General features: G+C 55.3%; 2 protein-coding genes across 5 annotated transcripts in view; one reads left to right on the top strand and one right to left on the bottom strand.

Annotated features, from left to right (window-relative positions):
• Positions 1-17,044, bottom strand: part of LOC119111818 (pre-piRNA 3'-exonuclease trimmer) — a 48,650-nt gene extending 31,606 nt beyond the window's left edge. For 2 of the 3 annotated variants that reach the window (XM_037235641.1, XM_037235643.1), the window contains exons 1-12: positions 16,973-17,044; positions 15,612-15,763; positions 15,120-15,354; positions 13,729-13,851; positions 13,212-13,370; positions 12,247-12,445; positions 11,527-11,628; positions 10,674-10,796; positions 9,821-9,917; positions 9,013-9,112; positions 8,473-8,559; positions 2,144-2,232 (exon numbers count right to left, since the gene is read on the bottom strand). In XM_037235641.1, coding sequence (XP_037091536.1) covers positions 2,144-2,232; positions 8,473-8,559; positions 9,013-9,112; positions 9,821-9,917; positions 10,674-10,796; positions 11,527-11,628; positions 12,247-12,445; positions 13,212-13,370; positions 13,729-13,851; positions 15,120-15,354; positions 15,612-15,742 — 1,445 coding nt within the window. In that variant the 5' untranslated portion in view covers positions 15,743-15,763; positions 16,973-17,044. The remainder of the gene's footprint in view (positions 1-2,143; positions 2,233-8,472; positions 8,560-9,012; positions 9,113-9,820; positions 9,918-10,673; positions 10,797-11,526; positions 11,629-12,246; positions 12,446-13,211; positions 13,371-13,728; positions 13,852-15,119; positions 15,355-15,611; positions 15,764-16,972) is intronic. The other variant, XM_037235642.1, reaches the window with a different exon arrangement.
• A 352-nt stretch (positions 17,045-17,396) lies between these two features.
• Positions 17,397-21,753, top strand: LOC119112663 (ribosomal protein 63, mitochondrial). 2 transcript variants are annotated; one of them, XM_037236898.1, is made up of 4 exons: positions 17,397-17,484; positions 20,335-20,441; positions 20,716-20,827; positions 21,314-21,753. In XM_037236898.1, the coding sequence occupies exons 2-4, from the start codon at positions 20,383-20,385 to the stop codon at positions 21,476-21,478; spliced, it is 336 nt and encodes a 111-aa protein (XP_037092793.1). In that variant the 5' UTR covers positions 17,397-17,484; positions 20,335-20,382; the 3' UTR covers positions 21,479-21,753. The 2 variants fall into 2 exon arrangements, with proteins under 2 accessions (XP_037092793.1, XP_037092794.1); XM_037236899.1 differs by having other exon boundaries at positions 17,407-17,447.
• The last annotated feature ends 305 nt before the right edge of the window (positions 21,754-22,058 follow it).

The following is a 22,058-nucleotide window of genomic DNA, read 5'->3' as shown; positions in this document are numbered from 1 at the left end:
GGCCCGGAGAGCGAGGCCGACACCAGCCGACGTTCAGATCGGGTGTCAGACAGCCAGACAGAGAGACACCCATGCAGCCCTCCCCTTCCCTCCGCAAACCCCAACTCACCGTTAGGGAAGGATGCACCAGCCACAGACAGCAATAATTTTCAGTGAGAGAAAAAAGTTCGGAAAACAGCCTACGACGACTACAAAGGACACCAGAGAGACGCGACAGAGCTGGACAAACACGACGTGTAGTGGAATCACACTATAGACAACACATATCAGTTGCTGTGAATACGCACCGCGCAGAGATATCAACGACAGCTGACTGCCATACACACCGACTGTGCCGATAAGCCGGGAGTAATCAATCGCACATGGTGGATGTCAGACCATCTGGGTCATGCGCGACGGGGTCGCTGGATCGACATTGCGGGGTCACGACCTAGCGGCTGTTCCGCATTTCCAAGGGGCGGTCGTGCTGTTGGAATAAATATGGATGTTGGGTACTTCTTTACTTCCCGTTCATAACGAGTGTCTAAAGAATGACTAACCATTCAACAATTTTTAAAAAATTTGATCCGAACCTTTTTGAATGGATGAATTTCTGGGATCAGCGCTCACGCTAAACAGCGCTTGTTGTGTGAGCCCTGACCCCCACCATCCGATCGCGCAGTTCCAGGCAACGGCAGAATTTAGTGGCGAAAGCTTTACGTGCCGCAATGCTCGGCACGGTCCGTTCTGCCCTCTGACGTCAACTGGCCTTAAGCGCGACCGCTGCCACCGGCCGCAGGCCGTACCTGCCAAGGGCAAATGGCCTCTTTGATGCGCATGCTGAGCATTACGTCTCACCCACTCAACACGCAGCGATCTATCAACAGCGTGGGTGCTCAACAATGGTAAAGGAAAGCCACAGTTCACTCGGTGATCAACGGCGACCTTGCATCCAGCAAACCAATGGTGTTAACAAACTTGCTGTAAAAATGCCAGCATTCCATTCGGTCGGGGGATCCAACGATGTCAAAACAGAACCCAAAATTTATCAAACATGCCACTGTGTTGCAATGTTGCCTATTGTAAATGATAACTGACGCCAGAAGCAGGCGCCAGCAGGCGCAGCGCTGCGCGACAGCACACCGCAGCTTCGTAGTTAGCCCCCCGCCTCCAGGCAGCTTCGGAAGATCGCCTCACGATAAAAAAGAGGGTTGGCATTGGCCCACAATAACGAGAAAAACACAATATGTTTATCTCACGATTGCGCCAGGCTTTCAACGCACAACTTTCGAGATATCAAGGCGCTGATTTCCCGTGCTTGTCTTTCACAACCTTCTCTTTTCCTTCTGAGTGACGAGCTCGTCACATACAGGACTGGTGCCTGAGGAGTGGTGCACTGTGTCGATCGATCACCGCCGAGATACCTGATTTGTTTGTGTCTCAACAAGGATACCAAGCGGGCTCTCACGACAGAGCACGACGGCTGCTGTTCTCGCGCAGCACACAACTGTCGCTTCAAAACGCCCCCCCCCCCCCCCTCTCCCCGCCCAACCCCTTAGTGTACAACCAACAGCCCCAATACCGTCCCCTCAATCCCTAACCCCATCCTCTCAGAAGTCCCTCAAGCAGATGACCTCGCGGGAATCCAGCGCGAAGCTATGAGTGGCCCCGGCGGTCGGCCAGGGTCGATCGCAGCGCCGCCACGCGGACGACTGTGGAACAGCCGGTCACGGGCTGGGCGACCCGGAACGCCGCAGACAGACCGTAGCCGAACCACATCGAGTGCTTGGGGCGGGCCCGTGACGCGGCGACGGCGGATTGCGACACCCAGATGGCAGGCCTTTCAAGCGGCGGAGTCAATGCGCCACGTAGGTGCCGTTGGTGTGTCCGCCGCCCACGGATCCTTGGCCGTCGAAGTCGGACGGGCCAGAACTACCCGGGGTTGAGGAGGTGCGCAGGGGTCAGGAAGAGCGGGCCGGCGAGTTTTCGTTGGTTGCGGAGGTTGGCCTGACCGTGACAGTTAATGATTGTGAAATGCAGGACGGATGCACGGCCTATAAGCGATTTGGTCGCGACAGCAGGACGACAGAGAAGAGTCGGGCGCGTGAGTGTATGCGTGAGTGTTGGGTGCGTGGGTTCACACACATGACGCGTGAGCACTGACCAGCGGTAGTTGCCGACGGCGACGAGCGCCTGCCGGGCCGAGCAGGGCCGCACATCGACGGCGCCGTACTGGGAGAGCAGCTCCACCACCTGGGAACACCGGCCGACACCGTCAGACAGGCGTCACAGCCCGGCCCAGGTCGACACCCCGGCGGCAGGGGCACGGTCCCCTAGACTAGAGAGCAGCTCCACCACCTGGGAACACCGGCCGACACCGTCAGACAGGCGTCACAGCCCGGCCCAGCTCGACACCCCGGCAGGGGCACGGTCCCCTAGACTAGAGAGCAGCTCCACCACCTGGGAACACCGGCCGACACCGTCAGACAGGCGTCACAGCCCAGCCCAGCTCGACGCCCCGGCAGGGACACGGTTCCCTAGACTAGAGAGCAGCTCCACCACCTGGGAACACCGGCCGACACCGTCAGACAGGCGTCACAGCCCGGCCCAGCTCGACGCCCCGGCAGGGACACGGTCCCCTAGACTAGACGGCGCCGTACTGGGAGAGCAGCTCCACCACCTGGGAATACCGGCCGACACCGTCAGACAGGCGTCACAGCCCAGCCCAGCTCGACGCCCCGGCAGGGACACGGTCCCCTAGACTAGAGGCGTCACCGGTCCGGCCCAGCTCGACAACCCGGCAGGGACACGGCCCCCTAGACTAGAGGCGTCACCGGCCCGACCCAGACCAGCACCCCGGCGGCAGGGGCACGCCTCCCCAGACTGGAGGTGTCATCAGCCCGGCCCAGGCCGGCACCCCGGCGGCAGGGGCACGCATTCCCAAACTGGAGGCGTCTCCCCAGACTGGAGGTGTCACCAGCCCGGCCCAGGCCGGCACCCCGGCGGCAGGGGCACGCCTTCCCAGACTGGAGGTGTCACCAGCCCGGCCCAGGCCGGCACCCCGGCGGCAGGGGCACGCCTTCCCAAACTGGAGGCGTCTCCCCAGACTGGAGGCGTCTCCAGCCCGTCCCAGGCCGTTACCCCGGCGGCGGGGGCATGCCTTCCCAGACTGGAGGTGTCACCAGCCCGTCCCAGGCCGTTACCCCGGCGGCGGGGGCATGCCTTCCCAGACTAGAGGCGGCCAAGGCAGCCGTCACGGCACAACACGCGCTCCAACAAACACGAGAGGTCAACATAAAGGATATCAGTAGAATCTCCAGAGCAAAACAGCACACTAATAACTCTTAAACAAACACAGAAAACAAACAGAGGGTGGGGTAAGAGAGGACGGCACAACACGGGGTCAAACAAACACCAGGGTCGAGCAAAGGACAACAGATGGCCACAGGCAGTGATGATAGCACAACACCAACTACAACAAACACAAACAACAGGGTATAATGGCATGGCGGTTTTGAGGGAGAATCGTTCGATCTCAACTAAAAACGCTTCCGATGGTTAGTACGAAATAATGGAAGTGATAATGTAATTCTGTATTTTGTGAGCGCCATAATTTTGCACCGCGGGAGTGTTATGGAACGCTTGATTTACAATCACGCAGATCTAGAGGACATGGTGTAGTCAATCACCGTGCATTGTATCAAATGCAATTTTCTGAACACGATGCATTGCTCCTTGTACATATATTTGTGTGTTCCTGTACGTCACAGCATATTGACGATAATGATCGCAAAACATCCACTACACAAGGGCTTCGAGCCCATAGTTTCCATGCCCTTACTTTCCCCATGTCTGTATGTGCGGCGAGTGGCTTTAGCAGAGGTCGCAGGGTGGCAGGCTCAGCGTCGAACTGATCGGTGTCTGTTGTTCCAAAAAGAGTCGTGGCAAAGGGCCATCAATGCACGGTTTAAAGACAGCCCTGTATGGCAAAAGGGATAGTGATGTGTCAGACATAAGCTGAGGGCCTTCTCGGCGTTCATGCTGCAGGTAACAGCCACATGACAGACGGATGGGCAGTGCTGTGCACTGCTAGACGCCGCTCGCTACCTCGCCCGCATTTCATCCACGAGCCTAAGTTCTCTAATGGCCTCCGGTCCTCAACGACGGCAGTGCGCCAGGTCGGCGCGAGTTCGGCGCTCCACCACTTAGCACGGCTAGTCGAGGCACGCAGGGCAGCCGCCGTGGGAACCGGACCCCGCTGGCCGGGACGGCGGCATGTGGAGCGAGACAGCGGACTCCGGCGAGCGAAGGCGAGCACTGCCGGACGTCTGTGCTCCGAGACGCCACCACCGCAGCGCACCTCACCAGATCTCGGAGGCAGCTTTAGCTCACGTTACAAGCTATGCATGGTGCCGCACTTTGACATCGCCCAGCACACTTTGAATATACACAGTGTAAATGATGCTATGCAGCAGCATCCACAAAACAGCCAAGTAGCTATTTCCACAAGAGATGAGTTTTGGCGAGAAAAAATCGAATAAACTCATGTCTGGATGATTGCTTTAATGCCATTATGTTGAGGGCGAATCGATGCAAGGTCCCTCCTCTCCTCTCCTCTCCTCTCCTCTCCTCTCCTCTCCTCTCCTCTCCTCTCCTCTCCTCTCCTCTCCTCTCCTCTCCTCTCCTCTCCTCTCCTCTCCTCTCCTCTCCTCTCCTCTCCTCTCCTCTCCTCTCCTCTCCTCCTCCCATTCCATACCAGTGAGGCAACCGATGTGACGCCTCTTACGCAAGCTGAAGAGCGACTGCACGCTCAGTGAACAGCCAAACGAGCCAGTTCGCCGTTTTGGGACAAGGGCTTCTTTGAAATGCACCTACGCCCAGAGCCAAATGTCCGCCGTTCTCTCGGCTTCGCTATCACAGGACCAACTGCCGTCGCTTGGCACCCTAAACCACGCACAGAAACAACACATCGCGAGCCAGCGCGGTGCCGTGACAGGAGCAGCCGTCGCCGGTCGGTCCAGCCTGCGGTTTGCCTGGCAGGCGGCGCGCGGCTGAGCGGCGGGGCTATCGGCATGTTTGTCAGGGCAGGTCGGCATTGTTCGGCGCGCCGGCCCCCGGTGACACCGGACATTCCCTGGCAGCGGCGCTGGCGCCCGCGCCGCGGCCCGCTGCCAGATCTCGCAAAACGACGCCCAAAAATAACGGATCAGCCCGGAGGCTCCCAGTCGGCCTGGGCCTGGCGGTGACGCCGTCCGACCCCAGCCCCCGCTGGAGGCACGGCAGGCCGTGTCGCGCCAGGGTCCCTATGGCCTCGTCTGCCGACAGCGGCGGTCCGACTCCGCCGAAGCAGCATACGCCAGCAAAGCACACCTAAGCGCGGCAAAGCGCAGCGTTATCGCGGCTTCCTGCCATTCGTGGCACTTTTAACAGCCCATGCGAAGCCAGGCTCACCACGCCCTTCGGTCACACCCGAAATGCTCTCCACCGGCCGCGCCAGCGATCTCACCTACCCAGGACACAACGCGGAGCTTGTGCGACTGGCAGGTGTCGGCGCTGCAGCGCCGCTGTGGCAACAAACAGCGGGTCGCCCGGCTGGACGGCACGCGCCACGCCGGAGTGTGTACGCGCCGTTGTTTGGCCGTCGCCACCCAGCTGCCCCGGAACGAGCGGCGGCGCTTTGATAACGTGTTGGCGCGCCGGGCACTACGTCTGATCCTGCCGACGACGGGCCCGTAGCCGGCCGGCGGCGACGGGACGGCGCCGGGGCCGACGCCCGTCCCCCCTGACCTCTGAGAGTCGCCAGCTCCGCGCAGGCGGCACAGCGCGGCACCGGCGGCGCTCCCGTGCTCCCGTGCGCCCGGTATCGCCACCGCGGCTCCGCGGGCGACAAACAGCGGCGTCAGGGCAATACCGGCCATTCTTAAGCCCCAGGTCAGCGCACCGGACGTGCGGAGGAGCGTCAGATGCACGTCACAGTGCATACCAAGGACAGCTCACTGGCCATCCTGGCCATTCTGGCTACCCCAGTACAAACGGGGAACTTCTTCGCAAAATATGTACCCGTAAATGACTGGAGGTGCACAGGGGATCGGCTGCGTCGCGGGCACCACTCGAGCCCACCTCCTCGCCGCCGCCGCCCGCCGACCTGTTCGGTCGGACGCTGTAAACGTTCATTACCCGGCGCGTTACCGAACGGCGATGCATCACGGCCGCGGCCCGTCCTGTCACGTCACCACTGATTGGTCCGAGTGGCTCGCATGCCTCGGATAGCCGGCGCGGGAGGAGCGCGGCTGGCCGGCGGTGACCCTGCCCGTGCAGTGGAGGCAGCGGGCGGCGGGCGGTGTGCCTGCCCGTGCAGTGGGGGTGGCGGGCGGCGGGCGGTGACTCTGCCCGTGCAGTGGAGGCAGCGGGCGGCGGGCGGTGTGCCTGTCCGCATGGCGAGGGCGGCGGGCGGTGACCCTGCCCGTGCAGTGGGGGCGGCGGGCGGCCGGCGGTGAGCCCGCCCGTACGGCGGGGGCGGCGGGCGGTGACCCTGCCCGTGCAGTGGAGGCAGCGGGGGCGGGCGGTGTGCCTGCCCGTGCAGTGGGGGTGGCGGGCGGCGGGCGGTGACTCTGCCCGTGCAGTGGAGGCAGCGGGCGGCGGGCGGTGTGCCTATCCCCGCATGGCGAGGGCGGCGGGCGGTGACCCTGCCCGTGCAGTGGGGGCGGCGGGCGGCCGGCGGTGAGCCCGCCCGTACGGCGGGGGCGGCGGGCGGTGACCCTGCCCGTGCAGTGGAGGCAGCGGGGGCGGGCGGTGTGCCTGCTCGTGCAGTGGGGGTGGCGGCTGGCCGGCGGTGACTCTTCCCATGCAGTGGAGGCAGCGGGCGGCGGGCGGTGTGCCTGTCCGCACGGCGGGGGCGGCGGGTGGTGACCCTGCCCGTGCAGGGGAGGCAGCGGGCGGCGGGCGGTGTGCCTGCCCGTGCAGTGGGGGTGGCGGGCGGCGGGCGGTGTGCCTGACCGCATGGCGAGGGCGGCGGGCGGTGACCCTGCCCGTGCAGTGGAGGCGGCGGGCGGCGGGTGGTGTGCCTGCCCGTGCAGTGGGCGTGGCGGGCGGTGACTCTACCCGTGTAGTGGAGGCAGCGGGCGGCGGGTGGTGCCTGCCCGTGCAGTGGGGGTGGCGGGCGGCGGGCGGTGTGCCTGCCGTACAGTGGAGGCAGCGGGCGGCGGGCGGTGTGCCTGCCCGCACGGCGGGGGCGGCGGGCGGTGACCCTGCCCGTGCGGCGGAGGCGGCGGGCGGCCGGCAGTGAGCCCGCCCGTACGGCGGGGGCGGCAGGCAGCAGGCGGCAGACGGCAGGCGGCGGGCGGCCGATGGCTGTCGGTGACCCTGCCCGTACGGCGGGGGCGGCGGTCGCCAGTGACGGAGCGCAGCCGCTCGCCGCGATAATGGGCCGGCTCGGACGCGGCCGCCGCCCGACGGCCGGGTAATGCCGGCTGACGCCGCCCAGCTGGCAGGCGGCGCCGGGGGTCAGCTGCGTGACACACCTCGGCCCGGCTCCGGAATGGGGCCGCCCGCGGCGCGGCCACGCCGCCGGCTGGCGACGGCACGCGGCCAGCGGCGCCAGCGCGTGCCCGGAGCGTTATGAGGTCACGATTAGATGTCATCACTGTGCGTGTAGGCAACGGCCAAATAAGGCATTCACGCTAGCAGTAGGTATCACGTGAAGATATTTCGTAGTGGTGTCGTACCGAAAATTGCAGCACTGTGCTCAGCTCAACTGACAACACTCACACATAATTTCAACACGAGAATCTCACTGCACTACGCAAGTTAGGGCTGGACTATGGACCTGGCCCAAAGGACCTTAAGTCATAAACTGCACAACGCGCACACAAACAGGATTAGGCCGGGTCGGGTCGGGTAGATCAGGATGGCAGGGCAGGGCAGGGCAGGGCAGGGCAGGGCAGGGCAGGGCAGGGCAGGACAGGGCAGGGCAGGGCAGGGCAGGGTAGGGTTGGGTAGGGTAGGGTACGCGACATCACAACGGCTAAACATATCGATGAGCAGAGCTTGATGAAAACAGCGTGCACCAAACGAAATGAATGCACCAAGAGAACCCATCGTCACATGCGGACACCACGAGCTCGCGTCGGCCGGCCCGGAGCAGGCTACACAAGTAGCAGAGTAATCAGGTGAAGGTTGATGGCAACACTGCACCACAGCCAGGAATACCTCACTGTGATCAGACTCGGTCTCTCGTTCTGCCTCAGCCGCCGTGTCCCACTTTTGACGCTTTCGCGTGCCCGTGTCTCCAGCAGCGTGTGTGCTTGTGTGTACGTGTTCACGCGAGCCCAAAAGGTGCAAGCGCACGCGAGAGAATACGTGCGCCCGTGCATACGATGTGGCTGACGTGCGTGTATGCGTATGCGTGTGCGAGCGTTTACACGTACATGCTGAGTATACGTCCAACTCTGTTGACCCTCGCGCGCGCCCCCCGCCCGCGCCACTACGTCTGACCTCTGGGACGTTGAGCGAGCCGCCGCCGCGCGCCGCCAGATGGAACCAGCGGGGCCGCTCGGTGCGCGGATCCGGTCCGTCCAGACACTGCCGCCGGGGGAAGAGCGGGTCACTGCGCGGCCGGCAAAGAGCAGCAGCAGGCGGCAGCAGCGCACGGATCACGAGGCCAGCGGGTACATCGGCACGCGCCACGCGGGGTACGTCATCGTAAGACGTGCGGAGCACAGCACCCCGCCGCAGGCAGGACAGGCACCCGGTACGAGGCGGCAGCGCACGGATCACGAGGCCAGCGGGTACATCGGCACGCGCCACGCAGGGTACGTCATCGTAAGACGTGCGGAGCACAGCACCCCGCCGCAGGCAGGACAGGCACCCGGCACGAGGCCGCAACGACAGGCACCAGACAGCAGGCAGGCCACCTCAGCATGTGACGGACAGCACATGCCAGCAGATGACGAGCAGGCCATGTCACAATATGTTCAATGAACTTCTTTACTGCCAGGTGTCTGGCAGAGCCTGCACTGAGCACGCGGGGCTCACCATGTGATTGACAGTGGCTCGGATGACGTTCACGTGGTTCTTGTTCTGGGACAGGGCGGCCAGATGTTCGCGGACGCTCAACGGCCGATGGCTGAAGCTTCTGGAAAACAACACGACATCGACGGCACGGTCAGGGACGCGACACTGCACAACAGAAAGCTCTCAACGAGTCCATTCCGTTGGAAGTACAATCCTCGAAGTTTGTCTTTTGAAACACGCCTTGCACAGTCTACGTTGCTTCGCAACTCACTATCCCATTACTCGAGCCATACGCGTATACAATGGCCATAACGTAACGGTAAGCGTACGACGCAAAACGTCTATCGTCCATTCCAAAACATAGGAAGAGTAAATTTCAGCCCGAAAACAGGACCAAACTTCAACATCCAGGCGTTGTGCACCACCCTTTGTCACAAAGGAATTTGCCTTACCATCGTAAGACTCACAGTCATTGCAAACCCCCGCAGCACAATACACTCACCAGTCCTTCAAATAGTCATACGCATGCTGACCAAATCATCACACCTTAATCCAAATCCACCGACGTTGATAGATCCAATTTCTGTAGTTGATTGGGATTCTTGGGCGCGTCGCATGCAGCAGTCATTTGTAAGCCACTGTCCGTTTTTCAGCACTTTGTAGCCTAGGTCCATGATCAGCGGCATTCAGGACACAGCGTACCAGACACCTGTCACCTACACGCTTTACACAACATACGCCCCCCCCCCCCCCCCCCCCCCCCCCGCTGACTGCTTCCGAGCCCCACGCGCCCTGAGCCTGCTCGATCAGCTGCTGCCGGCATGCTCACGAGCTGGCGTCCCGGTGGGCGATCAGGTGCGCCATCCGCAGAAGGCAGCAGCCGGCAGCGAACGCGTCGTAGCCAGCCTCGTGGGCCGCCTCCTTCTCTACGGGCGGGGGCGGAGCGGCCGAGGTCAGGTCAGGCGGGCAGCAGACCGGCCAACGCCGCAGGCCGACAAAGCCCGCTGGAGCGGCCGGGGCTGCTCACACAGCCCGGGTACGAGTGGGGACAACAGCAGCTGACGAAACAAGACGTCACACATCGTGCTGGTGTGCGGGCCGCGGCAACGCAGACGTTGTTGAATGCCTGTCTCATGACAGCGAACTAAGGAAACATCAGTCAAGGGCGCGCAGCTAACCCGTTTGAGTGCGTGCTTCCGTTTTTCATCATTGGAGCCATGTCTTGACTTAACCCTGAAGGCATATTGAGTCCCACCATTGTCACGGTGAAACCGAATTGATTACTGAACCGACACACAGCGTTTTTCATTGACGGGAGCCCGTTTGCACGCCACTGCACCACGGAGAGTCTGGTGACAGCTCGGCCATTGCACCACGGAGGGTCTGGTGGCAGCTCGGCCACTGCACCACGGAGGGTCTGGCGACAGCTCGGCCACTGCACCACGGAGGGTCTGGTGACAGCTCGGCCATTGCACCACGGAGAGTCTGGTGACAGCTCAGCCGTTGCACCACGGAGAGTTTGGTGACAGCTCGGCCACTGCGCTACGGAGGGTCTGGTTACAGCTCGGCCATTGCACCACGGAGAGTTTGGTGACAGCTCGGCCACTGCGCCACGGAGGGTCTGGTGACAGCTCAGCCGTTGCACCACGGAGGGTCTGGTGACAGCTCGGCCTGCGACTGACTGTATCGGGAGGCGGCGTCCGTCAGCCAGATGGCGGGCGTGTGCAGAACGGCGGCTAGGAGCGCCCGCGAGCCCAGGCTCCGGTGCAGCGACAGCAGGCTGGAGGTGTCCAGCAGCGCGCTCACTGCCGCCGGAGGACCAGGTCACGTCAGGTCAGGTCGGCGAACTGAGATCGGGCATTCACGACGCCAGGCGGTGGTCGGCCGAGGTGCGGCCACCGCAGCCGAGCAGGTGGGATGTCGAATGACGAATCAGGTCGGACCAGTAGTGTCAGGTGCGAGGACGGGCTCAGGACGAAAGCCGACAAACAGATCAGGCCAGACCGTACTACTGAATCAAACCACATATTCAAAACACAAGTTTTGTCGGCGTAGCCAGGTAACGTCCCGGCCTCGCATCAGGGACGTCGCTGGTGCACAGGTCAAGTCAACAGGTCAAGTCAATCACAGGTCCAGAAAATCACAGGTCAAGTTCCATGCATACACAAGTTACAAGAGGAAACGCTGACAGTCCTCGATCGTTCAGGACAAGCCGGCTCAAGAGCGTTTGCTCGACGGAAACAGAAGGGTCCTGAAAAATGTTAACATTCCTATGATTATTGGCGTGGAATAATATGAGCCCAATACATCTCAGCACCCTCATTTTCTCATTTTAGCTAAGCAACTTATATTAGTGTAACATTGTTCTTGGGCAGAATCCGAAAACAACGACGAGCCAAAAATCTATATTCATGTCACACCGCACAAGCTACCGGATGATCTCGATAGTGAGTTCTTCAAGACTACTAGGCCAGAGCACAAAACGGGAGTTCATAGACGTCCACACATTGGAAGCATACCAATGCCTTGCCTCACCTTCTTCCGAACACATATCTTTGACGGAGTGAACAATGTGCCTTGTGTCGTATACTTCTGGGAACCAGCTGTGAATTTCCGCCTTGAATCGATGATATTCCTCTGAAAACGGTCGCAAATGTGCTATATCGCGGCAGAAAAATGCCGAACTCGACATGCGTCATGCCACAGGAAATAGTCCACACAGAGAACCTTTCCACCAGGGTGGTCAGAACTGCGGATCGATATCCGCACCTGTCGCCAGCACAATATCCGGACTTCGACGGCCAAAACACACTTCAGAGGTAAAGAGACACCTACTCCAAAGGCGCAACGGCTCAGGCCGCTGCGTCGGTTAATAACTGCATTATATAATTACACACAGTGCAGTAGTCATAAGAATGACGCAAACAATTCAAAAGTCCGAAGATAAATTTAACCATTCCTTACGGTCTCTTTATGATAGTGACGTTCTCCAATCGTGCATGGCTCCCTTAGAAATCTTCATATGAGATTGCAGTCTATACAAGCTTCACGCAGGTAGTCCATACCAACTTCATGCGGCTCAACACATAACAGCTCATTGATGGGGGACCTGGTCTGGCCTCTCTCTCTCTGCCATACTAACCAGTGAGGGCCTTCAAGAGGAGCTCGTGAGTCAGGCCTGACCAACCTCGGAGACACTCACAGGGAAGAGACACAGCGGACACTCGGACGGTGCCCCTCTGCCGCGGCACTCACTGGGCAGCGGCCCGATGAAGAGGTGGTGGATCAGCATCAGGTCCAGCATGCAGTTGTGGCCGACCATCGGCTTCTGGCGCACGCGCAGGTGGCGCATCACGCGCGTGAAGCCCACCAGTGACGTCACCAGCCACTGGTCAAGGTCGTCCGTGGCCTCCAGGTCGCAGCGCATGGCCGGGGTCACTCGGGTCACCAGCACCTGGGGGAGGGGACGAGATACGGTCAGTGGCACACTGCCAGCTGGGAAGGGCCGGGGGCTTAGGTGCGTTGGTATGTGGGAGGGACGAACGTGCAGCTGGGCATTACCTGGGCCTGAGTGTTATTCCAGTAATTGTGAATGCCATGAAGCATGAGTTGCATAGGTTTTGCAAAGCGTCGTTAGCGTGAGACCGGGTTATGTGTATAGCAGGGCGCTGGAATCAGAGAACCTACCCGAATTATGCCGGACTTTAAATATTCGCTTCTGAACGACAACATGCTCAGCTGACACGCACAAAGCTTCAAGGCGTTGTTTTGGATTTGTTGTGATTGTATGATTACGTGTGTGATTACCATCCTTGCATGAACCCGTCGTTATTTGTTTCGGAAATTGTTCCATTCAGATGACATCGGAGGCTCCATCCCGATAGGCGCTATAGACAGAGGCGCCATCTTTCTGCGTTGGCTGAATGCACTAGCCGGCGCTTAAATGCATTTTTGGATTTGGGCGTAACTCGGCGATTTGTATAGCTCTTTAGGAGTAGTTCTTTATAAAAAAAGCTATTCTGTAATTTTCTCGTCTCAAAATTACGAGAAACGACGGGCAGCAGGTGATACGCCAAGCAAAAGTTAAGACAAACGATGGCGTAGACAGCATGATGAATATTCGGCCGGATCAGGTTCACGACCGCGTCACGAAGCACCCGCTTCGGAGAAGTGGGGCGCACTTCTCCAACGCCAGCTGCGCCTCGGCGCGACCGGCGCACCTGGCTGCCATGTGAGGAGGTCCAGACGTCGGCGAACCGGCGGCGGAGCTCCTTCTGCAGCAGGTAGCGCAGCGAGAGTTCGCGCACCTCCTCACTCCAGGCGGCCGGCGCGTCCGGCGAGGCGTCCGACAGCCAGTGGGAGACGGCCGAGCAGCGCTCCTGCCCGATAGAAGACGGCGCGGTGTTGTAACGGGTCTTTGCAAAGAGCGCGTACAATAAAATTCGGAGGGCGGGCCGAGGCCGAGACAACTCCACACGTGAGACCGTCATGGCGAGCAGCGCACGACACCACAGCGGCAACGCACAGTCTGAGAGGCTGTCGTCGCATTGACCGGTGAAGGTGACAGGAAAGAAAACGCCATAACAAACAAAAAACAGCCGTAAATCACATGCATACCGCCGGCAGAGGTCAGCATGTTGTGCTATCATGATAGCCGTTCATTTGGTGAGCACAGAGCAATCCAGCGAAGCATATATGAAGCTAAAGGATGTGCTAGTTGTTAAGCTGCGTGCCCACCTGGATGAAGCGTTCGTCCACATTGACTCTGTCTTTAACACTCCACATGCTGCGGTCTTTAATGTCGGCCTTCAGCATGGCCTCATCTTCGGCGTGCAGGAATGGTATACCTCCATAGATGAACTGAAATCAGGCGCATGCTTCTTTCAGTCACTCCTGATCCTTCCACCCCGCTTTTACGCCGCCAATTGTAAGGAAGTTCATAAAGCGGTGCCCTTACAAACTGGCCGGCGGACATCGGTCACACCCGTCGGCATTATTTCACACATCCGTCGGCGAGGGGCTCGGGGATGGATTTAGATGCACAATACCCAAACATTTGGTAAATTCTCAAAGTTCTACCTTTGCGATGAAATAGAGCACGACAAACAAGCAATTAAAACGCCTATGAACTCAAAAATGTTGGATGAACGCCCTTGTCTATGCACTTACCCAATAAAATAATGGCATTGGTCGGGAAACGAACACCGAGCTATATACCGACCTGCGGAGCCATGGCACTACAATTCTGAGGCATACGTTCCGGGCTTCACCCTGCATTAGACGGCAGAAACAGCGGTCATATCGTAAGCAGGTGTGACAGCGCGAGGGTAAGTGTAACATTTCATGAGTCTCCGGTTTGCAGGGAACGGATTATTCCAATATAAGCCGTCCGCAGCGTTGAAAGACACTGTAGAAGTTATCCAATGTCCTGCTGCACCTCACAATTGCCGCTGACATTTCCGTACACAAGCTTCTTGCCAGCAGTCTATCCGCAAAGGAGCGCCCAGCGAGGCCGGTGCGGGAACGGAACCAGCATTGGGCCAGCTGAGCGGACAAGCGGCTCGCAAAATCCCTCGGAAAACATTCCGTTGGTGAGTAATTCCAGGGCATCGAGCAACAATATCATTTTTACACGTTTGATAACTAATTTGTGAAGTACATCGGGAAGACGAAAGTAGCGGGGAGCGCGCTGGCAGCGTCCCTCTGCTGCGAGCTATTACGTTGGCAGCAGCCTGTGGGTGTACGCTCAGCGCTCAGCGCCTCTGCGCACTGCAAACGAGGTAAGTCAGCGCCGGGGGAAGGTGGTTCTTTCTTCCCCTACATGGACTGAGCACGAGACTGGATAAATGTTACTAGGTTCGATAGCGCCGCGCCAGTATTCGGCTGATTACACGACGCATGGCACGCGAAGGCTATCCCAGCGGCTAAAGCCATTCCCGCCACGATCCCTAGCGCCGCTTGTGTCGAGGGAAATCAGCGTAGCGTCAACTGACCGGCATGCTACGCATCACATAACGGCTTCTTTGGGCACCACTATTATGTAGCGACCATGCCGGGACTCTCCTCACCTAGGCTGAAGGACTGGTGAGTGAGACGCTTCTATACATGCATACCTAAGCAGCGCTGACCTTGTTAAAATCGAACCCGTAGCGTCGCAGGAACTGCAGGCTGGACGCCTGGCAGCTGAAGCGAGGGTCGAGCCGGCCGAACGACGGCGGACACAGGTAGAAGTTGTACGGGTGCGCCACGTACGCGTTCGGCTCGGTCGCGCGCACGAACAGCGTCAGGCCGAACTGGGTGATGGTGAATGGCGAGATGTTCTGACGCTGCAGCGTGTACCGCTCTGGCATGGTGTCAAAAAGGCTGAAACCAAGATGATTCAGGTCCTGGCACACATCCTGGTTGTGGGTCATCTGATGTCTTTCCATTCTCAAGAATGATAACTGATCAGTGTTAATGACAAAATAATGAAGATGCCTGCTGAGGTATGACAGGCAACAATCTTTGCACCATACGATTATTACAAACACCAATTATATGTAACACCCTTTCCACATGTAACGGGAATGACTGAAACTCTTTTGCCAATATGATGCTAACTAATGTGTGATGAATGTTACCTGTTCTTCAGCTTTGGTGATGCAACTATTCCAGAGAATTCTGAGTCAATCCCCACAAGGACCGCTTGATCAATGTTCCTCTGGATGTGTGGCCATAGCTCATCAAAGTTGTCTGCAGTGACATCAGTCATGCTTGGAGAGTTGCTACAAAACTGTGGGAAAATAAAAACATCATGGGTTGAGATGAAGCATAAGGTCATATTCTAAGAACACCATAGAAGTTATCACACATAACTTAAACTGAAAACTGCTCTTCCTGCACACTTTCCTGACTTTTCTACTCAGTTGTAACAAAACACTCAGGTTTTCCTTGTAACAAGCAGTACATAAATCAGCTACAGGTAAACACAGCATGCTGTGTTACCCAACCCTGAGTGCAAGACCTACACTGAGGCTGGAGGCCATAGTCTAGAAAAGATCAGAACATTGTGCATTTCAAGCCTAACTTTTAATTGTAACATGCCCATTCTATGGCAAGATCTTAAAAAATATTGTCTACCATCTTTTTCAAAGTTGTTTACATCAATATTACCAGTGCTTCACTAAAATGATAAAATCAGTACCTATTAATACAACTATACTCTTAGCACACATTAGCATGGGTGTTTGCCCACTGGTTAAGGTGATATAATCCGCACCAGTGTAAGAAGGCACAATGTGCCATGGTGGTTACATGTATATACACATATATAATTGTTTAGTTGCATCTATGTGCCAGACTGCAAAAAATACACGTTATACTGAGCATGCCTGGCTTAGCAGAAAATTGCAGCAAATATGTTGGCATACAATGTTGTAAGCATGAGCACTCAGTTTGGTAAACAGCCAGCACAAATGTTAAGATAAAGAGAGCCCATGTACACAGCAATGTGTGATGTTTCAAGGGCAGTTGCAGGCCATATTTCCCAAATTATTTTTCATGAAATAATGTGAAATTCATATCAGCTTTGGTCTGGCTGAGTTTGATGCACAACAATGTGGGCTTCAGCAGACTGCTTTCAGAAAGGCACCTGGTGCAGTGAATGGATTTTTGTAGACTGGCTTGTGTGTCAGAGCTACAATAAATCAGCTTTGCTTTGTACCATTTGAGGTTTTACAATGTCAAAAAAGTTTGGCTGCATAAATGTGGGACTCCAAAAGCTGTGGCCCTTTTTCCAGCTAGGCTATCTAGTAGTGTGTACAATATGTGTGTACTTCTGCACATAAGCATCTCTGTATGAGTGGAATAAGGCTGATGACAGATCAACAGATAGGCGCGATAGTAACCTACACCAAGCTTAGCTCATGGTGCATGGTGAAATCTGAAAACCTCAGGCTAGTCCCGAATTTTTAAGCCAATTTTAAATCAAAAACTCAATCACCTTGTTTTAATACGGGCAAAAAGCAGCCCAACACAACGTAAGGTGCCCTTCACTGTATCATGCTATACCAAATAAAACGCGACACTTTCGTCATACCCGCGGTAAGAAAGGTGAGGGATATGGCACCTCCCAGTATGGATAGTTAGGAAAGAACAAAGAAAAACGTTGAAGTGAAAACATCCTGAAACTTAGTGTACGACAGAACACAGTAGCACTCATAATATTTTCTAATTGGGTTAAATTTATAGTTATGTTTAAAGACACAAAATGACAAATATCTTTGAGATTCTCAGAGATCACTTCAGAACAATGAGAAAAAACTGCCTAGTTCAGAGGGCTTCCTAAATTTGGTGCTCATTTTACGTAGGGTGAATGGCGCAGATGTTGCGATATACCTGCATCCTGATACAATATATGTCGCTTTTTCTGATAGTGTGCAAAGTTTGTTTAATGTGCGTTGAGTGCGTTGGTAAAGGTAGTAGTGGGCTGCTGTTTGCACAGGTATTGCATACGTAAGTTTTAATGCTATGTGAGATTTTACTTATTAGTGTGAAGGGGTTAGATTCTAAGTCATTGGTGTCTAGATACTTCTTGAAATTCACAGCCTTCAGTGGGACACTTTGAAAATAGGTGGTTTTGCTGATGGACTCATATGTAGTGATTTTTTGCAGTACAACATCAGTTAGGTTTTAATTCTTTGCTTTTGTGTTGGGCTCCCTGGTCTGAAAGTCTGAATTTGATAATGGCCATGGTTGCTGATGCACCACTTCCATGTCCAAGTGAACAACTTGCCTCTACAGCTACCTTGTACTGCAGAAAGACCTTTTATCAATTTTTTCTTGTGGATCTTTCATTGAAGTGTCATTGTTTAAATGTTGTCCAATGTTTATTTACTGTCTGTGCATATGAAAGTGTACACTGTGAGCTACAGACAAAATCATTCATGGTAAGACAATTCACAAACTTATTGATGGAATGTGAAGAGTTTGAGGATATCTTGTAGTGGAGGAAGCCTTTTGGTCACAAACTGTGCTGGGCTTTTACTTTTCAGATAATTGGTCTGGGTGTTTTTCTCTATTGGTTGCCCAGAATGTATTTGAAGAACTGTTGCTCACATCATCACACCTTCACCCTTCCTCAAGGTTACAGTTAGTGACAGCCAAGTGAGCTATGGGTTAAATGCATCATAATACAGTGTGCCTTGGCAACCATTTGGGTTGTCTTTGTATTTTATGTAGAAGCAAGCTGATATTTATCTTCTGAGGTAAAACTAACCTTTGCACCACTGTGCTCAATACTGACACTAATGCAGCACATGATGACCCTTGGGTAGCTTTGTTAAAGGAATTTAGCAATTTTGTTGGATATTTAAAAGGATATGTTTACATGGAAAGATTCTACTTTAGTTGAATCTGTGGAAATTATCATAAAATGCAAGTTAGTGTGGTGTTTGGGCAATGCATCCAGTTATATGTGCAGTAGTTTGGTATGAAGGGGTGTTGATCCAAGTGTTGTGATTGATGTCCTATAAGCAGTCTAAATTCTGATCACCAGCTTTTTGCATGCATCTTTTTCATAAAGAGGGTATCTGCATCCTTCCACCCATCTTCAAATATGTCACTGAATGAGAGCAACACGGTGGTATATTCGTGCTGCAGCCCCCATTGCCAGAAGGCGAAAGACAGATGCAGGCCAAGGGCACAGGAAGTCATGTGCTCACCCAGGAAGAGAATTTATTGGGACCCACTGGGCTTATAGGTCCCAGGGGGTCCCTTGGTCCCCTCTGGACCAATGGTCAAGCACCCTGAGGACTGGTCTGAGGTCATATTATAGGGTCTCCATCTTGCAAACCAGTTGAGATACTCCTGCACTATTCAGGGGCCGCTGGGACAATGGGGGCCTCTATGTTGGTCAGAGGTGACTGGACTGATTGTGAAGATTTGACCCAGTGTTGTCCTGGGGCTTTATTCCCAAGCAGAGACAAGGCTGAAACCCACAAATATCAGACAGAAGACATCTTGCATTGGTCAGGCCTTTCATGCAATGAGGGCCTTGTGTCATCAGTGGGTCCAAACTGCCTGATGGGATGACCTATGTAAGCTAAGGGTCTGGGTAGGCCAGTCCATTTTGTGAATAGGGATAGGATTCAAAATGTCAGAACTCAGAAGACATTGTACATGGCCTTCTGGCCTTCTGGTCAGGCCTTCTGGCAGTGAAAAGATGCATGATAAATGTCAATGAAGGGGTTCACAATGAAACAATGGAAGACCCCCCCATCAGACAGGAGGCCCCAAGTAATAAACATTTCCCCCTCCATCAGTGTCAGGGTCTGCATAAGCTGAACACCTGTTATGATAGCTGCAGGGACCCTAAATAGCCTCAGCTCATGTGGCACCAAATGGTAGCAAGATAGTGTGGTAGGCAGCAAGATGGCACATGGTAGCTGATAAGCACCCCTGACCAGAGCATCACAGCCCACAAGCCCCAACCAGGAAAGGCATGTGCCCTCTGTTCTGCACCTGTGGATCCCCTTATTCTGGGAAGGTAAGGGCTCTCCTTAGTATTTAAAGCACCAGAACCCTTAATCAGCCCATTGCCAAAGATAGATCAAAGGTGCCACAAGAATGTGTACCCATTGGAAATAGAGTGGGTCATGGGTCATTTACATTTATTTTGAAGCTTTTCACCAGCTTCATTAAGCACTATGCCCCCCCCCCCCTCCCTCCCCCACACACGCACCAAGATACTGGTTAGGCCCCTGGTGCAAGGATGTGGAGCATATGTTTCCAGCCAATCAAGTTTATTTTGCATTCACTGAGGAACAATTGAGTTGAAAGGTCAAACTTGTAATAAATAATTTCAATTTTGACTGTCTGAATAGCATCTACTATGAAGTCTGTGACAAACCACCAGATGGTGTTGACCTGCTACCATAAATACAATGATGCACGATTTTCCAGATGAACATAGTTTGCTTTTAAGCAGCCATGTATGCAGCTTTGACACCAAAGTTGTTGCTTAGTATTGTGTGCCTCCTTGCTCTCAGATCTCTTGTGCCATACAAACTTTCACAGTCTGGTGGTATAATCCTTAAGCTTAAAATTCATTCCAGCTTACAGTAGTGTAGAAACAACTCATGCCCAGTTACAACGATGGGCTTCTGTTGTTGTTGCTAGTTTACCACTTACACCTGACTTTCTGCGGCTGGGATAGGAGAAGGTGTATTTCTCCTCCCCATTGTTTTACACTTAACACTTTAAGCCTGATGAAGCGTTTTGAAAAGAATATGTGGGTGGCTGCTGCCCCCTCCCCCTCATATGCTGCCCTTGGTTTGCTTATGCATCATCCTTCTGTCATTTCAGTGAAGCAGCACTTCCTGTTCTGCGCTTTTTTGCGCATTGGCTAAGACGATGAGGCTTGCTTTGGCTTTGCTAAGAAAGAAGATGCCCAATGGGAACATCTGGACAGGGTGAGTCATCTAATTGCTGTTCTGTCCTGGACAGAGGTGTTGGCACATTGCAAATTTGGTTTGATTGTGATGCCCATTGGGGTGATGGCAACGCAGAAAGCAAGTCTGGTGCGTGCTGCATCATGATCATTGTTCTTCCTCACAGCAGTCAGAGCTATAAAATATGTGCATTCACGTTGCTTAGAATGTGCTGGATATCGTTCACTTCGTCCCTGGGGATTATTCACCTTCTATTGGTGTGGTAATGTGACAATCTTTGCATTGTCTTCTTCAGGAAAGATCGTCTACCGCACCGTGTTCAGGAGGCTCATTTGGACCGGATGCGCCGTCGTCTGGAAGTTGAAGATAGAAACATGCTGCTGTTGAGAAATCCATACCTCACCCAGGTCAGTAGCTCCTGCTTCGCCGTGTATTGGTGTCCTAGACAGACAGGATAAGTGTCCCCATGTACATTCATCCCTAATCGTATAAGACTTCGCACATGGCATACACTGATCCAGCTTGCGTCAGCTGAACAGAAATAATCCTAGCGGAGTGGGGATAATAACATTCGGTGTTTCCTTAGCTCTTTGCTATATCTGGGCCACGCCAGCACACGGGCACGTTGTCCCAGCCGTTGGATACCTGTTGTATGTCTCACAGTCTTGGGTTTCAGTCAAATAGTTCTCGAGGGTTTGGCTTCCCAGGGACAACGAAGAGCAATCTATGGTGACCACTTGCATAACTCCCTTTTCTTTTCGCGAGCGTGTTTTGTTTTGTGCGTGGTCGTTTGATTGTCGTCATCGGGACAATTTTTACCACGTAATACCATGTGCACGCATTTGTTAACACATCGTGATCTTGACAACGGCCATTTGTGGTGCGATGCACAGGAACAGTCGGCCGGGGTAGGTGCGGCGCTGGGCAAGCACGAGGCCTGGCTGAAGCAGAAGATGCTCGAGTCATCCATGGTGCTCAAGGGAAGAACCAAACCGCTGCACCACGTGCGCGTTGAAGACCGCTTCCGGATACTGTACAATAACGACGGCTGGGAGTAGCCGCTGCTGAGTTAGGTGTGCGCGAGCGGCGAGAGAGTGGATGGAGTGCTAATGAACGGGTGAATCAATGCCAGACGCACCGAGCGTGCCGGTCGATGGAGCGGGCGATCGTGACGGGACGAATTGAAACGCCTTCGCCTCCAGACTCATTGTGTGTATTGCAAGCCAACAGTCATCGCACGACCAGAGACGATGCCCGTGATGTTGTCGAGAAGGCCTGATGGCCTTAGTGGGTAATGCATTTTTCGATTGTAAAATAAAGAGATACCCCGAAATCATCTGTTTGGATCAGTCCTGAGCCGTGGCAGTCGTCCTGAGAGCGGGTGACGGACCGGCCAAGGTAAGGCTCGATGTAACTGATGTATCGCGGTTGAAGAGCACGCCCCCTCTGCCTCGATGACACAAAGTAGCGTGCCAGCCTCGCTCAAAACGGTGCCCGCGCGTGGCGCCCGTCCCGGTCGCTCGCCTAGTGCAAGCAGGGGTTATTATTCGTCGCAGGCGTCTGTTGTTCGCGTCCCGGAGCGGGAGCTATAGTGGTCTGTTACGCGGGGGTCAGCGGGCCAGGAGTCGATGTGGCTGG

Source organism: Pollicipes pollicipes, unplaced genomic scaffold, assembly GCF_011947565.3.
Source record: "Pollicipes pollicipes isolate AB1234 unplaced genomic scaffold, Ppol_2.1 Scaffold_7261;HRSCAF=8764_pilon_pilon_pilon, whole genome shotgun sequence".
Taxonomy (NCBI): domain Eukaryota; kingdom Metazoa; phylum Arthropoda; class Thecostraca; order Pollicipedomorpha; family Pollicipedidae; genus Pollicipes; species Pollicipes pollicipes.
Note: the sequence above shows the minus strand (reverse complement) of the source record. Positions and strands in the feature narration are given on the sequence as shown.

Excerpts from the sequence above, each read along its gene's own strand:
- LOC119112663 (XM_037236898.1), top strand. The coding sequence starts at position 20,383 with ATGAGGCTTGCTTTGGCTTTGCTAAGAAAGAAGATGCCCAATGGGAAC. Across the intron at positions 20,442-20,715 it reads AATGGGAACATCTGGACAGG|GAAAGATCGTCTACCGCACC; the intron begins GTGAGTCATCTA and ends TGTCTTCTTCAG. Across the intron at positions 20,828-21,313 it reads GAAATCCATACCTCACCCAG|GAACAGTCGGCCGGGGTAGG; the intron begins GTCAGTAGCTCC and ends TGCGATGCACAG.